Below are 18,228 nucleotides of genomic sequence, written 5' to 3'. Positions count from 1 at the left end.
GTGGTGACAAGAGAAGTCAAGGATTGCATAAAAGGCAATGAAAGGACATAAAAGGTAGCAAAAGTGAGTGGGAAGTTAGATGATTGAGAAACTTTTAAAATCTAACAAAAGACAACTAATAAATCTATAAGAAAGGAAAAGATGAAATATGAGAGTAAACTAGCCAATAATATAGAGCAGGATACTAGAAGTTTTTCCAGTTATATGAAGAGTAAAAGGGAGGTGGGAGTTAATATTGGACCACTGGACAAAAATGCTGGTGAGGTAGTAATGGGGGATAAAGAAATGACAGATGAACTTAATGGGTACTTTGCATTTGTCTTTACTGTGGAAGACCCTAACAGTGTCTGTGAGTGTCAAGGCTCAGGAGTGAGTGTTAATGCTATTACAAAGGAAAAAGTGCTAGGCAAACTCAAAGGTTTTAAGGTGGATAAATCACTTTGGCCAGATGGATTACATCCTAGAGTCCTGAGAGAGGTTATTTCTGAGGAGATAACAGATGCATTAGTCATGATCTTTCAGGAATCACTTGATTCTGGCATGGTCCCAGAGGACTGGAGGATTGCAAACGTCACTCCATCCTTTAAGACGAGAGGAAGGCAAAAGAAAGGAAATTATAGGCCACAGTGGTTAGAAAAGTGTTGGAGTCTGTTATTAAGGATGAAGTTTCAAGGTACTTGGAGACTAATGACAAAATAAGTCAAAGTCAGTATGGTTTCTGTAAAGGGAAATCTTGCCTAACAAATTTGTTAGAGTTTTTTGAGGAAGTACAGGCAGGGTGGACAAAGCAGAGGCAGTGGATATCAGTTACTTGGATTATCAGAAGGTGTTTGATAAGGTGCCACAAATGAGGCTGCTTAACAAGATAAAATCCTATGGCATTACAATAAAGATACTGGCATGGTTAGTGTAATGGCTGACAGGCAGGAGGCAGCAATTGGAAATAAAAGGGTCTTTTCTGGTTGGCTACTGATGACTAGTGGTGTTCCTCAGGGGTCAGTATTGGGCCAGCTACTTTTGACATTGTTTATCAATGATTTAGATAATGGAATTAATGGTTTTGTGGTAAAATTTGCAGATGATATGAATATAGGTGGAGGTGTAGGTGGTGCTGAGGAAGCAATGTGATTGCAGTAGGACTTAAACAAATTGGAAGTATGGGCAAAAAAGTGGCAGATGGAATATAGTGTTGGGAAATATATGATAATGCATTTTGGTAAAAGAAACAATAGAGCTATTATCTAAATAGAAATTACTATCTAAATGGAGAGAAAATTCAAACATCAGAGGCGCAAAGGAACTTAGAAGTCCTTGTGCATGACTCCCAGAAGGTTAACTTACAGGTTCAGTCTGTGCTATAGAAGGCAAAGGCAATATTGGCATTCATTTCAAGGGGAATAGAATGTAAAAGCAAGGAGATAATGCTGGGCCTTTATAAAACACTATTCAGGCTGCATTTCAAAGGTTTCAAAGGTACATTTAATGTCAGAGAAATGTATACAATATACATCCTGAAATACTTTTCCTTCACAACCATCCACGAAAACGGAGAAGTGCCCCACTTGGACTATTGCCAACAGTTTTGGGTCCCTAAATCAGAAAGGCTGTGTTGTCATTGGAGAAAGTCCAGAGGAAGCTCACGAGAATGATTCTGGGAATGAAGGGGTTAACATATGAGGAGTGTTTGGCATCAAAGGGCATGTACTCACTGGAATTTAGAATAATGCATGAGGATCTCATTGAAACCTGATCTCATTGAAGCCTACCTAGGACTAGATAAGGTGGACATGGAGACGATGTTCCCTATGATGGGGGTGTCCAGAACTAGAGGCACAGCATCAAAATTGAGGGGCAACCTTTTATGTGTAAGGAGGAATTTTTTTCAGTCAGAGAATAGTGAATCTGTGGAATGCTCTGCCACAGACTGCAGTGGAGGCCAAGTCCGTGGGTATATTTAAGGTGGAAGTTGATCATTTCCTGATCAGCAGGGCATCAAGGAATATGGCGAGAAGGCAGATATATGGGGTTGAGTAGGATTTGGGATCAGCCATGATGGAATGGCAGAGCAGACTAGATGGGCTGAATGGCCTAATTCTGATCCTATGTCTTATGGTCTAAGACTTACTGTCTGATGCAAGTGAACATAATTTGTAGCAATAGTAACACACACAAATTGCTGGAAGAACTCATCAGGTTGGGCAGCTTCTCTGAAAATGAATACAGTTGACGTTTCAGACCGAGACTCTTCATCAATAAGTCTGACATCAGACTTGGCACAGAAAGCAAACAATTTCAACTATATTCCATGAATATTTTAAGATGATGAGAGGAAATATGCCCTAAAGAGTATCAGAAGACACAACAAATGACAAGATATTTAAATAAAGACCTGAAAATATTATAAGTCTAGAATAGAACAATGGACATTACAGAAATGTACAGGCACTTCAAACTAAGATTTTGGGCGGACCTTTTAACCTTCTCTAAGTTAAAAAAACGTTCCCACCCACATTGCTCTCTATTTTTCTATCATCCAAATGCCTATATAAGAATTTCTAAATTGTCCCTAATGTACCTGCCTCTACCACCACCCCTAGCAGCAAATTCCATGCACCCAGCATTCTCTGTAAAAAATTTACCACCAGCTACCTTCCAATCACCTTAAAATGATGCCTGCTTGTATTAGCCATTTCCGCCCTGGGAGAAGGCCTCTGGCTATCCACTTTTTCTATGCCTGTGTCTATAAGACCATTAGATCATAAGACATAGGAACAGAATTAGGCCATTCAGCCCATCAAATCTTCTCTGCCATTCTATCATGGCTGATCTATTATCCCTCACAACCCCATTCTCCTGTTTTCTTTCTGTAACCTTGTACATCCTGATTAATCAGGAACCTAGCAACCTCTGCCTCACTGTACATATACCCAAATGACGGCCTGCATGGCTGTCTGTGGCAATGAATTCCATGGATTCAGCTCTCTTTGCCTGAAGAGTTTTTTTTCTCATCTCTGTCCTAAATGAATGTTCTTCTGTTCTGAGGCTGCACCCTCTGGTCCTAGACTACCCCCATACAGGAAACATCAATATCCACTCTATGTAGGCACCAATCTTCACATCTACTCTATCTGGGCCTTTCAATATTCAATAGGTTTCAATGAGATCCCTCTCTTTCTTCTGAACTGCAGCGAGTACAGGCCCAGAGCCATCAAATGCTCCTCATATGTTAACCCTTTCATTCCTGGGATCATTCTCCTGAACCTTTTCTGGATTGTTTCCAATGCTGACTCATCTTTTCTTAGCTAAGGGGCCCAAAACTACTCATGATATTTCAAGTGTGAGGTATCATATACACCTCTATCAAGTCACTTCTCATAAAACAGAAAATACTGGAAACCCTCATCAAGTCAAGCAGCATCAGGGGGTAGAGAGAGAGAGAGAGTTATCAGGTCAGGTTAATGACCCTTTATTGCAGGTTGAAACTCACTGGTTTGACAGTCTGACAACCCTTGTGGTCAACTATAATCTACAGTACAGATCTGTACTAATTAACTAATTCTAAGATCTAATTTAGATTTGAAATTATCTAATATCAATACTAATTATTACCTAAATAACCTGCAGGCACAGCTTGTGCAAATTTAGCTGGCGGTGATCTCAGCCTTCTGACTTGGGGAAACTTTGGGAATGGAACCCTCATGAACCTGAGCTTAAGAAAAATACAGTACACATGCTCAGAGCAAGATGATCTTGAGACAGTCTCTGAGATGCAGCATTTTCTGTGGCCTGCCACTGGTCAGGTCCCAAGTGTGTCAGACTAGAGAGTTTCAAACGGATGGAGAACTTCAGCTGGAAATGTTAACTTTGTTACTCTTTCTACTGAGGCTTCCTGAACTGCTCTCATGTTACCAGGATTATGTTCCTAGGAAACTGTACATTTTCTGATTTTCATTAATGTGAAATTGTGTCATCCACACACAAAACTTGAACAAAAAATACTGTATATCTTGCGTTGACTTATTTCCTTCTTTTCACCTGTTCCACGTGAGTGAGTTTTATTTTGCATCTCAAATTCTGTAAGGACAAATTTCCAGAACTTGAATGGTTATAACTCGGTGGTTGTCTTTCTTTGGTGCCATCATTTCCTTTTTTCCAATAATTACTCCTACAGTAATCACGGTCACACGATGGGTAAAGCCCTCCCCATCACTGAGCACGTGGAGCAGCATCCATTATCAAGGACCCCACCACCAGGGCCATGCTCTTTCTCACTGCTGCCATCAGGAAGAAGATACAAGAACCTCAGGGCTAACACCAGGTTCAGGAACAGTTAACTCTCAACCGTCAGGTTCTTGAATCAGAGGGAATAACTTCACTCACCCAACACTGGACTGTTCCCACAATCTATAGACTCACTTTAAAGGACTCTTTATCTCATGTTCTCAATATTTATTTATTTATTATTTTTTTCTTTTGTATTTGCACAGTTTGTTGTCTTTTGCACATTGGTTGTCCATCTTTCACTGATTCTGTAATGTTTCTTGGATTTATTGTGTACTGACTCTCAGGGTTGTATCTGGTGGCTTTTTCTGTATTTTGATAATGAACTTACTTTGAACTTTGAGTTAAAGCACAGCTACTAAAAACTAGTACCTGCGCCAGGAATTGTACTATTTCTTTCAGTGATACAAACATTGACATACTGTGTTGCAATGTTCCTTTAGTTAAGGAGTTTTGTTACAATGTGAAATCAACTTTTAAGGTAAATTTACAATGACCCATTAACTTACCAACCGGTAGGGGAGAATGTACAAACTTCTTACAGACAAACCCAGAGTTGAACTCCAAACTCCGATGCCCTGAGGTGTAAGAGCATCGTGCTAACCACTATGCTACCGTGACATCCCATTTTTCTGGTGACTTGTGTTTCTCTTATACGGGCAGACTCTAAACTGTTCTGGGACTATATAAACATGAAACCTGATCATGTGCTGCCCTTTATGTTGTCATGGTCGGGGGAGGCAGTGGGGATAATCTCCCACTATGTATTATATGTTTTTAACAATGTGTGTCTCAAATAGCCTCTGACAACCAAGTCCAGCTTCCAGCCTTCATGTGAGGCTTTGCCACTAGGCCTGCCAGAGTTGTTTCAGTTTTCCTGACAAGGGACAAAAGTGCACCTTTAAACCAGGGACTCATCGGCAGAAGTTGGCAGCTCAGCTAGGAGAAGGAAAACCTAGGAGAAGCTCATCTAGGCTGGATCCAAACTGTACCATTCTCTGCCGTTCCTTTAGATTCATCGCTGCGTGAAGAGACTGAAGCTGCTACACGGGCAATGGCTTGCTCTCCATATCGTACTGCCCCTGACCAACAGAGGGCCTCACGTGCTCTTTACCCACTTTCTAGATTCTATGAAGGCAAAAGAGACTGCAGATGCCGGAATCTGAACAATAAAAAATGTTGGAAGAACTTGACTTCCGCTTTTTGCTTCCGCAGATGCTGCTCAATCTGCTGAGCTCATCGGGCACTCTTTCATCGTTCTAGCTTGCTTTACTTGTGTTGAGTCATAAATGTATCATGCAGCCTCCTTATGTATTCACTGTTGGATACGTTCACAACTTTAAGAATTGTTTTTCAGATCGCATACATTTCAGGCGACAGACTACATATTTCTTTTTCAAAGTACGTATGTGTCACCATAGACTATCCTGATATTCATTTTCTTGTGGGCATTCACAGTAATACAAAAAGATACAGAAGAATCTTTGGAAACTACACACAAACAAAGACAGACAAACAACCAATATGCAAAAGATGACAAACTGTGCAAATTCAAGAAGCACTGGGGCTGGCCAACGATTGACCCCACTGAGCACAGGAGTACATCTGACTGAAGGGGACAGTTTTGGACTTTTCTTATCCCACCTGCATTGGTAGCCCAAATTATAACTCGCTCCCAGAACAATATGCTCCAAAAATTTCAAAAAAGGACTGTTTTCCTCTCACAATAATTCTCTGCTTTACGTTCGGTATTTCTGTAAAGAGTTGCAAGGAATTTTGATCAGTGCTAAAGCAAAGGTCTATTCTCAAGCCTTGAGCCTACCCCTCCCAAATTCTATTCACTGTCTACTTCTGGTTTCAGTAAGAACTGGCAATTCTACTTACAGTCATAGAGTCTTGGAGTACTACAGCGCAACACAGAAACAATCCCATTGGCGCATCTAATGCATCCAGAATCAGTATTTTGCCTAGTCCCATCGACCTGCATTTGTATGGTATATATTGAGTGGGTGCTGTAATATATAAACTCAAAAGATTCTGCAGATAGTTGAAATGCACATGGTGTGTGCAGCTCAAGATTTCCAGTATCTGCATAAGTGCACGGCACATCTCACCTTGTAAGATCTATCCTGCTTTATCCTCTCAAAGTGCAACACCTCACACTTGTCTGCATTAAAATTCCATTTTCCAGCCCATTTTACCAGCTGGTCCACGTCCCACTGCTAAATTTGATTCCCCAATCCATAACTGTACTGCAGATTATTTAGTCATTATCATCTTGCTGTTTGCCTGTTGAAGCTTGCTATGTAAAAATTGGCTGCCATGCTCCCTTCTCCCCCGCAGTGATAACACTTCAGTAAGTGCAGTGCTCCTCCCTTGGCTGTAAAGCGCACTGGGTTATTGAGAACTTTGTTATAAAATGCAAGCCTATTAAAGTATGTTTGGTACATGCCGATGAATGGGCATTCTTATTATACTGTTTTCCCATTTATTCTAATGGAAAACATGCATATTTATAGCAAAGCTGATACAGTGTTATGTCTCCATTTTCCTCAGCTGTGCAACAACTGACCCATTACTGAAAAATCTGCTGGAAGGACTTTGAGCAAAAATCACAGCCGGAGTTTAATTTGCTAGTGTGGTATTTAGCCTGTAGTGTAATTAGAGTTCTTATGCACATGAAGTATAGCTAATGTGGCCGTTTGAGCAGATTCTCCAAAAGCCCCTGGTATTGTTTGCTAATAGATTTCATTCTAAAGAGCTGAGTGGTCCAATTTTACATTCTCTTCTTTTCCAGTGAAAACCAAGTGCTGATGAGAGTTTAGAATTGAAGTAATGACTATAGTCCATCTTCTCTTACAGGTTACATTACTATTCAGGTGGGATCAGTAAACACGAAAATAATGGATACCTGGGAGTGATTCCAAAGCAGTAACACAATATCAAAGTTCAGATGGCTCATAGAAAGTATAATGAAAATCTAGGAGATATTACAAGAATTGTAATCTAATCTTGGAGTTTGGGGGACACTTAAGAGCCAATCTGAGTTTGCTATCTGCGTTGGATCAATTTCAAAAGAAAATGACATGAGGAAAGGGTGCTGGAAACTAGAAAAAACAAATAGAAAATGTTAAAAATGAAATGGTATCTGGTGATTTGTTCATTCGACGCATCCATTCATTGCATTAGCCTGCTGTTAAAACTGATTATCTGTGGGAACTAATCAGTAACTTCTGTTCTGATGAAGTCATAAATTTGGAATCAAATGAATCCTTAGAACCTGTTATTCACTATGTAAACCATCCCTAAACACCAAGATTTGGCTGCAGATTTGAAATAATTCCCTGGCATTTATTGCTGCTCATAATTATACAAGTTCACCACACTGTGTGAACAGTTTAATGTCATTATTCTCATTCTGGCATCAGCTGGCAGTGTTGCCACTGAACGCGTCTTCTCTCCTTGACCTTGACATGTGATAACAACCTTATTCCACGAGTAATGAGAGTGATGTCAGTGATGCAGGTTTGTTGGGGGAAGTATTGCAATCATTTCATTGGAACTATTATTTCAATGTCGTTTGCTTCTTGAGGGCAATATAATAAAGTGTGTGTGATAAACGCAGGAAACTTTGCAGATGCTGGAGATCTTGAGAAATGCATACAAAATGCTGCAGGAACTCAGCAAGTCAGGCAGCATCTAAGGAAGGGAGTAAACCAATGGATGTTTTGGGCAGAGGGTTTCGGCATGAAACATCAACAGTTTATTTCCCCTCCTGATTTGTTGAGTTACTTCAGCATGAAATGAGTGTGTGTGTGTGTGTGTGTGTGTGTGTGTGTGTGTGTGTGTGTGTGTGTGTGTGTGTGTGGTTGCTGAGAATAAAAGAAAAATCACATGACTTTGTTGCCTGGATTGTGTATTGCAGAATTTAATAAAAAGTCACGTTGATGTGAAGTACAGTACTGTGCAAATGTCTTAGGCACATATATATATATATATATATATAGATAGATAGATAGGGTGCCTAAGACTTTAGCACAGTACTGTGGTAACTTTATATATTGCACTGTACTGCTGTTGCAAAAAAAAACAAATTTCATGACATATGTGAGTGATGATAAACCTGATTCTGATATGGGTCTCTATTGTGGACTGAGAGTGGGAAGGGGGAAGAGAGAGAGGATTCATGGTTGGAAAAGGGGAAGGGAGAGGTGAGGGAGCAAGATGCACCAGAGAGACATTCTGTAATGATCAATAAACCAACTGTATGGAATCAAATGAGCTTGCCTTGTGTCTCAGGGCTGGGCATGTCTGCACCCGTGCCACCCCCCACCCCTGGCACTCTTTCTCTGCCACCTGTCCCACAGCCTCCCATTCCCAGCATCCTATGCTCCTTGCTCTTTGCTCCACGTTATATATATGTGCGTGTGTGTGCCTAAGACTTTTGCTCAGTACTGTATATGGAATGCATATTGGAGAGCAGTGAAACAAAATATTAGCTGTATAACTATCTCTGGTGTGCAGATCCATTTTGCTACCTCTTCAATGCTGCTCTGGCATAAGCTCGAAAGAAGAGAACGCCGTAAGGGTTATTCGTTAGCCATCAGTGGTTGTTTCTTGAGGGCAGGAGGGGAGAGCTAGACCAGAGCCTGTGTTACTATTAAGGGTCTGAGACTGGCTGGTGGCAAGACTGAGGAGAGGGATGGATTAAAGCCTTGTTATCTGCATAGGTGATGGTGGTGGTCGCAGTGTTGTGCGAGAGTGATCATAGCCTGTGCTGTTGGATTGGGTTTGGGAGAAGGATTGAAACCCACGTCTGATTGTATCATTGTTAGGTGAGTGAGACTTTGGAGGTTGACCTGAGTCTTTGCTTTAGTGAAAGGAAAAGCACTGATGATCACCGATTGGTTTGGGATGCCAGTAGGGAAGTCGTGCAGGATCAGGTAGTCAGGGGATTAACATACATTGGAGCGCCCGTGGTGACAATGATAGTGTCTTTGTAATGTTTGGAGCCTTAATAATTAAACTAATCATGGAACTCATCCAACAGAGATCCAGCCCAGAGTAATAATGAAAGGATCTTTTGTTCTGGGAGTGAGCAAGAATTTTTGCTGTGGTCCAAGCTCTCTGAAATAGTCTGAAGACCACTGAACCTGCAATGATGTCAAACCTTGCATGGCAGTTTCAATTACCTGGAGTTACATGAGAACACTTTAAGGTGGTCATTATTCCATCTCACTCCCGAAAACAAAAACATGACTTTCGATTATATTACACTGGAAATTTTTTTTTGTGTTTCTAGCCCTATTTCTATTATAGAGACTGTTGTACAAAATATTTTGGTCTATCAAAGGCATTTTCAACTCAAGAAAGTACATAAATGCTTTCTGGTATAGTTGGCAGTAATTCACAATGATCATAAAATAACATAAATTAATGTAGGCGGCACAGTAGCGTAGTAATTAGCAGAACACTTTACAGTACAGGCAACCTGGGTTCAATTCCCGCCGCTGTATATAAGGAGTTTGTATGTTCTCCCTGTAACTGTGTGGGTTTCCTCTGGATGCCTTGGTTTCTTCCCACAGTCCAAAGACCGTACAGTTGGTAGGTTAATTGCTCTTTGTAAATTGCCCCTTGATTAGTCCAGGTTTAAAAAATTGGGGGTTGCTGGGCTGTGTGGCTGGAACAACTGGGAAGGCCTATTCCATGCTGTATCTCAATAAAATAATAGAAAGCATGATAGGACGGCTTACTTGCTTGGATAGTTTGAGATGATTGGGGAGATGGATCATAATTTACCTGTGCTTGAAACATTTTTAAGCCATGTATTGTTTAGTCAGGTGCTGAGCATCAATTCGCTGAAGTTGTGGTCAAATTAACAACGTAGCTCTCAATTATGTGAAACGGTTGACAGCATAATTAATTGTGTAAACTGGGAGCCCATTTCCTTCTATTGTAATGATAAATGATCTTTTTTCTCCGGATATGCGAGTGTACTGGTGCCCGCCTTACTGGATCTTTGGGACAGCAAGCTACTCTTGTTCAGCCGCTGTGGGTGAACGTAAGATGTGTTCAGTGGCAGCAACAGCCTCGCGTGGCCCAGGACAACAGCACTTTGAAGGGTATTCTAATAGTGGACACTCACCGTGCGTGCAGACGGAGCTTACTGTGTGCCACATCTGGTTGGAGTTTTCATCTCCCGCCTGAGCGATTGGGAGCACTGGTGAGCCGGCTCTAGTGAATAACAATAGAGCACATCGCGGGCCGGATGAAACGTCCTGCCTGGCCTCTGGAGACCACTCATGAGCTGACCCTTTGGAATAATTAAAAAGTGCATTGAGGGCCGAATGCAATGATCCAACAGGCTATTTCCAGCCTGTGGGTTAATTTATGTTGTGCAACAGTGTGCTAGATTTTAGCTGCTACAAACACATTACTCTTAGCCCTTTAAGGGGTCTACAAATTGGCCTGTTAATCCAAATGAATAAAATATTTCCAATAAACACTGCTATCACATACTTTATATCAGTGCCAGTCACAAATTGACCCGCAGTCTTTCTCTCCACCACCTGGGTTCCTCTGGCAGATTGCAGCTCCATGTACCTCTGAGCCTCCATTTATGTTCTGCTCAACTGAGAGTTGTTAATGTACCAGAGGCAAGTACTATTCCCTCTCTTATCCTTGCTTTCCAGTAAAAGAATGTAAAGGAATGCATTTGGGAAGGAGATCTATCACATGTTTCCATGAATTTTCTGAAATGGAACTTTCAGGTCCGGCCTTTTAATTTTGCCTTTCTCTCACCGTTCCTGGCCTACACGGGGCAACTGCCTGCAGTGTCTTTGAAGGAATGTGGTGCTCAATGGGTGGAAAAATGCAGCCCCACATCACCTCAACACAACACATATGAAGTGCTGGAGGAACTCAGCAGGTCAGGCAGCATCTATGGAAGTGAATAGATAATCAATGTTTCAGGCTGAGACCCTTCTTCGGGACTGAGATAGAAGAGGGAAGATGCCAGAATAAGAAGATGGTGGGGTGTGGGAGGAAGGGGAAGAAGGTTTGCTGGAAGGTGATAGGTGAAGCCAGCTGGGTGTGAAAGGTCAAGGACTGGAGAAGAAGGAAATGTAGGAGAAGTGAGTGGACCATAGGAGACAGGAAAGGACAGGATCCAGGGGGAGGTGATAGGCAGATGAGAAGAGGCAAGGGGCCAGAGTGGGGAATAGAGGAAGAGGGGAAGGGGGAGGGAAATAAAAATTACTGGAAGGAGACATCGATATTCTTGCCATCAGGCTGGAAACTACCCAGACAGAAGATAAGGTGTTGCCCCTCCAACCTGGGGGTGTCCTCGTCCTCAAAGTGTGTTGCTGCATGTCTGAAATTAGGCCTTGTTCATCAGTAGCTAAAACAACACGAAGTATTGATTGAAACTGTGTTTCTTCATAAATATTTCTGAGTTCTTACCACTCGCATCATTTCTCAGCTCTGCTGAACCAAGTGGAGATTACTTCATTATTTAGAAGAACCATATTGCTCATGGACTACCTTTGCTAAACTAACTTCAAACTACCTCTCAATTAAGTTGCAGTAAAAGATATCTCTTCTTATTCCTTTGTCATCTTAAAAAAAATATGAACGTAAAAATAACTTTATGAACACAACCCATGTTGGATGATAGGAGCAAGTAAAGAAAAGCATGTAAGTGATAAAATACTTAGCAATCAAGTTGATTTTAAGTAACATAACAAGTTTAAATAATTTAGCAATGTAATGCTTAGAATAAAATCATAATCTAACAGATAATGTATTCTAACAAAGTGCATGGTACGAGCAACACTTAAAAATTGCATGTGCTTAGCATTTTTTAACCAAGCCATTATGCTAATTTAAACAGAATAACTTTCAAATTTGTTATGAGATGAAGAACTTCTGTGTATACACAATAGTTTTTGATTTATAGATATGTAAGCAATATTTTGGACCAAATTTTGCTGAGCTTTACAGACGGGCGTAATTTTCTTCAACCCCCTGGGGCCTCGAAGAACTACCATCAACCTTTCCTTACCTTTTGTGCTCTGATATCTATATGTTCTCCACTTATCTTTGTTCTGAATTGAAGTTTAACACCACAGTAATGGGTGCCACTGTAGCTTAGTGGTTACTGTGGCACTATTACAGCACAGGGTGTTCTGGACTTTGGAGTTCAATTCTGGAGCCATCTGTAAGGAGCTTGTACCAGAAACACGAGAAACAAAAGAGTTTGTACATTCGCTATGTGGGTTTCCTCCAGGTAATCTGGTTTCCACCCATAGTCCAAAGACATACCGGTTAGCAAGTTAAATGGTCATTGTAAATTGTGCCGTGATTAGGCTAGGGTTAAATAGATAGGTTGCTGGGTGGTGTGGCTTGTTGGGCTGGAAGGGCCTATCCTGCACTCTTATCATTAACTAAATAAAACAACTGCGAAGAATATTCTAGAACTATGGTTACTATTTAATTTTCCATCCATGTCTTCGATGCCTGCAGAGTCACAACTGACCAATTATTAATGGATTCTGGTAACCAATGGTCTGTGCTTTCAATGAGTAATGGAGCATCTAGAAAGCAGATCAAACGCTTAATCACCTTGGTTGAGATTAGAGTGTTCTTAGCGAAGGCTGGAAGAAAGTTAGAAGGTTGTAACAAGTCCTGCCTACATTTGACATGACTAAGAAAAGACGTGCTGGCATTGGAAAGGATTCCAAGAAGGATCATGAGAACGATTCTGGAAATTAAAGGGTTAATGTTTGAGGAACATTTGATGGCTCTGGGCTTGTTGTCGCTGGAGTTTAGAAGAATGAAGAGGGATCTCATTGAAACCTATTGAGCATTAAAAGGCCTAGACAAAAAGAATGTGGAAAGGATGTTTCATATAGTGGGTTAGTCTTGGACCAGAGAGCATGGCCTCAGAGTAGGGGGAGTGCTCATTTAGAACAGAGATGAGGAGGAATTTCTTCAGACAATGTATAGTGAATCTGTGGAATTCATTGCCGCAGCCACTGGTGGAGGCCATGACATTGGATACATTTAAGGTAGAGGTTGATAGGTTCCTGATTTGCCAGGACATCAAAAAGTTATGGGGAGAAGGCAGAGAATGGGGTTGAGGAGGAAAATAAATCAGCCATGATGAAATGGCAGAGCAGACTCAATGGGCCGAATGGTTCATTTCTGCTCCTGTGTCTATGGTCTCATGGCTAGATTCCTAGTAAAAGGTAATGGACCAAATAGATTGGACTACTAGTACTGTATATTTCATTAATAGAAACAGAAGGGAATCTTCTGGTTGTTATGAGAGTTATAGAAAAGTCATCTCATCCTTCATAGCAGCCAATTACAGAGAGGCTTTGGTCAGCAGTTCCCTTTCTCTGAAGGGGAATGGTGTGTGACACAACTGATTTGATATCGTGCAGCAGAATGACAACATATTTTTAAAAAGAGTTTTCTGTTGCACTTACAACCCCTAACCAGTGAATCTCATTGACCATATAGCAGCAGTAATATAAACACAAACTTGAGCCAGAGAACATGAAAAAGTTAATTCGTGAATAAAAGAAAAATCATTTAAAAAAAGCCATAAACCAATTAAAGCAATGTTAGAATAAGAAAAGAGCACAATACATTTGGTGCTACCAGATCACAGTTGCCACAGTACTGTGACCATGGTGAGGGTGCCACAATAACGTGGGAGTTAGTGCGATGCTATTATAGCCTGGGGCATCAGAGTTTGGAGTTCATTTCCAGTGCCGTCTGTCAGGAGTTTGTACATTCTCCCTGTGACTGCATGGATTTCCCCGGGTTCTCCGGTCTCACCCACAGTACAAAGACGTACTGTTTGGTAGGTTAACTGGTCATTGTAAATTGTCCTTGTGGTGAGGCCAGGGTTAAATAGGTGGGCTGCTGGGCTCCTTGGGCCAGAAGGACCTATTCCACACAGCATCTCTAAATAAAATAAATAAAGTCACTATATAAGTACTTGGCCATCAAAGTCACAGTTGAACAATGTCATCAAACTCCCTTTGGTTACCTTCCAACCTATTACTCATTGCTCTATATATCTCTACTTACTCATTAATCTTATAACAGAGTTAGCGGATATCAATATTGTTCTGTTTTTGGTAACAGGAGGAAAATAAAACTACTGTTTGATTCTGTGCACTTGGGATTTGAGCTCCAGCAGTGGCTGGCACGAAGATAAAATCACAACTGACTAATAGAATAGGACATCCACCTGTTTCCGGCAGAAGTAAATGGGATTTGCACTGGTGGGTTTTCTTAGGAATCCAGTTGTGCACTTGTTGATGGGCCATGCCAGGTGAAAAGAGGGCACGGCCACAGACTTTGAACACCTCTCCATTCTTTGCCTTTTCCTTCATGCTGTTGCAATGAGCCAAAACAGTTCTAAATCTATCTTACCTCTGTTTAAAGTAAAAGCAAGGTACAAGAAAAACAGGGAGTACCGAAAAATATAAAGCTTCTTACTTCATTCCCCCTTCCCACCCACCTAGCTTCACATCACTATCTAGTATGTACTCCTTCCCCTCCCCTCACCTTCTTACTCTGGCATTTCCCCCCTTCCTTTCCAGTCCTGAGGAAGGGGCTTGATCACGCTCATCCACTGAAACCAAGGAAGACCCCAGTTTGTGTGTGTTCCTTCAAAATATAATTTAAGCTCACACACAAAAAGCTGGAGGAACTCTGCAGATCAGGCAGCAATCATGGAGTGGGAGAAAGAGCTGACATTGTGGGTGTGAGGCCCTTCATCAGGACAGGAGAAGAAGGGGGAAGAAGCCAGAATAAGAAGGTGGGAAGAGGAGAAGGGGTACAAGCTGGAAGGTGAAATTAGGTGAAGAGGAGGAAGGTAGGTGGGTGTGTGAGAATCAGAGAGGTGGAAAAGGTAAAGGGCTGAACAAGTAGGAATCTGATAGGAGAGGACAGTGGACCACAGGAGAAAGGGAAGGAAGAGGGAGCAATAGAGGGAGGAGATAGGCTGGTGAACAGAATCTGGCTTCCGCCCCCTTCCTTTCCAGTCCTAATAAAGGGTATCAACCGGAAACATTGGCTCTTCATTTCTCTCCATAGACGCTGCCTGACCCATTGAGTTCCTCCAACATTTTGTGTGTGTTGCTCTGGATTTCCACCATCTGCATTGTATTTATAATTTAGTTTTTTTGATCCTCTTAATATAGGATGTACAAAGGTGAACTTGAGTTCTGTAGGAATTGGTATGCAGATTAGAGCTCCTGTATTGCTCTTGTTGTATTACCATATTTGGTTGTGATTTAAATGAGCGACGTACAGGAGGGAATCACGCCAGTTTGCTTTACTTTCTCTCCTGCACTTTCTTCTTGCCAAAAAGGCAACAGCTTGTGACTTACTAATTCTCAATCGAGCAGTCTGGTCAAGAAGCAAATAATAAGATCTTTGTATTGCCAGGCAAATCTAAGTGTATGGCATCCCTGAGACTCAGACCCCAGACCATCTGGTTGTTGCCTAAAGCAGTGACACTGTGTGGAAATGGAACATGCAGCGCGAATCAGTCAGGGCAAATTGTAAGCATACTTTGGGTTCATTTGCGACTGAAGAAATAAGAAGATTACGCAGTTTGTTTATTAAGAAAATAAGCCCTGGTAGTCCTCAAAAGATAAAAATCACATGTCCCTTCAAAGAAAATTGCATTGTTTCATCACAAAATGCACCAGAAAGTAAGTATTTTATACAGCCCCATGGGAAAGGATATCTCATTTTTGTGGTGTCCCACTCTGGTGAACTAATGACTTTGCTGAATTAACATCAAAGAGACAGCTTAATGATCCCATTCATTACGGGCTACAAATCTGTGATGTGAGCAACATCTTTCATCCCATGCAACTCATATTAAGCATTTAAGGAACCTGAATTACTTGTCCCTCAGAAGCCAAGAGAGGGCTAACGGGGATAACAAAAGAGGAAAGCATGACCAGTTTCATGGCCTTTCTAAAAGAAATGCAAGAACATCGAGGATCTCAAGCACAAGAGATTCTGCAGATGGCGGAAAACCAAAGTGGCACACACACAATGCTGGAGGGACTCAGAAGGTCAGGTAGCATCTATGGAAATGAATAAACAATTGACAGTTTGGGCCGAGAGCCTTCATCAGGGCTGGGAAAGAAGGGGAGAAGTCAGAATGAGAAGGTGGAGATGGGGGGAAGGGGAGAAAGAAACACAAGGTGGCAGGTGATAGGTGAAACTGGGAGAGAGGGAGGGAGTGAAGAGTTGGGAAGTTGATTGATGAAAGAGATACAGAGTTGGAAACGGGGGAATCTGATAGGAGAGGATAGAAGATCTTGGAAGAAAGGAAAGGGGGAGGAGCACCAGAGGGAAGGGTAGAAGGTGTGAGAGGGAATTGGGAATGGGAATGGTGAAGGGGGAGAGGGCAATTACCGGAAGTTTGAAAAATCGATGTTCATGTCATCTAGTTGTAGGCTGTACAATCTGTTGCTACAGTTTTGATTATAAGACCATAAGATCATTATATACTGGAGCAGAATTAGGTCAGTTGGCCCATCAAGTCTGCTTCGACACTTTATCATGGCTGATCCATTTTCTTCTCTGCCCCAATCTCTTGCCTTCTCCCCTTATTCCTTCATGCCCTGACCAGCCAGTATATAAGCTTAATAAATTTGAAAGACGTCAAAGAGGTGTATAAGTATGTTCTTCAGGTGAATGCTTATATGCCATCACTCTATGGATAATACCAGCTGAACTTCTCTACTTGGGCACCTTGTCATGAGATAAATTTTACAAACTGGCTTCACGCACAGATGCATTGCTCAATGGAAGGATATCAACGGAAATCACTGATGAGATTCGTGAGATCCCAATATCCATTTTCTCCGGTTAGTTGAGCATTATGTAAGATCAACTCTCTTGGTGTAAATATAATAAATAGCTTGATAATAAATTTACTTTGAACTTTTTGCTGAGATACCTGAACCACTGCCAGTTATTGGCACATGTTGGCAAGCAGTAAAGTATTTCTGTCCTGAATTATTGTCAAACATGGGATCTTTTATTCATTTTACTTATAAACCTATGTCCTAGCCAAGGCCCAACATATACACCATACCTGGAAGGCTGAGGTAGGAGAAATTATAAGCCTGACTCAGAGATAATAGTTAGATATGGGCTCACTTAACATAGAGGATGGAGTGTCTGGTGTGTCCAGGGAGGGCTAGCACCTCTGGGTGAAGGGGCTTTTCGTGTCCATTCTGGGGCAGATCACTCAAATTTGGTCCCCAGCGGACACTTAGCACTCACCTGTGTCTCCAAGTAGCTGTTTGCATGTGACAGTGGCCACACCCCGGTACTCTGCTTTGACAGGCAGGCTAAACCAAAATGAGGGTAGGCAGTATTCTCACACCCTGGTGAGAGAGGGACTTGCCTGTCCAAGCATGTGAAGTCAGCTCTGGCTGACTGGACAGATGTGATCTACAGTGAGATTCAATGGCCAGGGTGGCCAGACAACACTCTCTGGAAAGCGAAGGGCATGACAAGGCACAGAAGATGTCACGTCATCCTCTGCAACCAAGGAAGACCCCAAATTGTGATGCTTGTTCTTATTAGTGGACCTGGACTTCTGAGGTCAAGAGAGTGAAGCTGCTCCGGCGGCAACAGCTTTTCTACTTAAAAACTCTCCTGCACGAGCTTCCTATCATTGTCGGACACAAAGAACAGCCACCGTAAGTAACACTGAGGTGAGTTGACTGCAAACAGGCAGAATTATCGCCAAGTTCTTTTGATCACTAAAATGCTATATTTAGATATTTATTTTATTTAGAGTTAAAGTCAGGGAACAGGCTCTTCTGACCCAATGAGCCACACTGCCCAGCAATCTACATATTTAGCCCCAGCCTAATCACAGGACAATTTACA

General features: G+C 41.7%; 1 protein-coding gene across 38 annotated transcripts in view; it reads right to left on the bottom strand.

Moving 5' to 3' along the window:
* The window catches only part of celf4 (CUGBP, Elav-like family member 4), a 1,224,602-nt gene that overhangs the window by 60,309 nt on the left and 1,146,065 nt on the right, over positions 1 to 18,228 (bottom strand). Inside the window, exon 9 of one of the 38 annotated variants that reach the window (XM_059988614.1) lies at positions 10,427 to 10,594. The exons of the other annotated variants lie outside the window; for them this stretch is intronic. Coding sequence (XP_059844597.1) covers positions 10,427 to 10,594 — 168 coding nt within the window. The remainder of the gene's footprint in view (positions 1 to 10,426; positions 10,595 to 18,228) is intronic. 38 annotated transcript variants of the gene reach the window in all.

Source organism: Hypanus sabinus, chromosome 14 (assembly GCF_030144855.1).
Source record: "Hypanus sabinus isolate sHypSab1 chromosome 14, sHypSab1.hap1, whole genome shotgun sequence".
NCBI classification, from domain to species: domain Eukaryota; kingdom Metazoa; phylum Chordata; class Chondrichthyes; order Myliobatiformes; family Dasyatidae; genus Hypanus; species Hypanus sabinus.
This window is presented reverse-complemented; position numbering and strand designations above follow the sequence as displayed.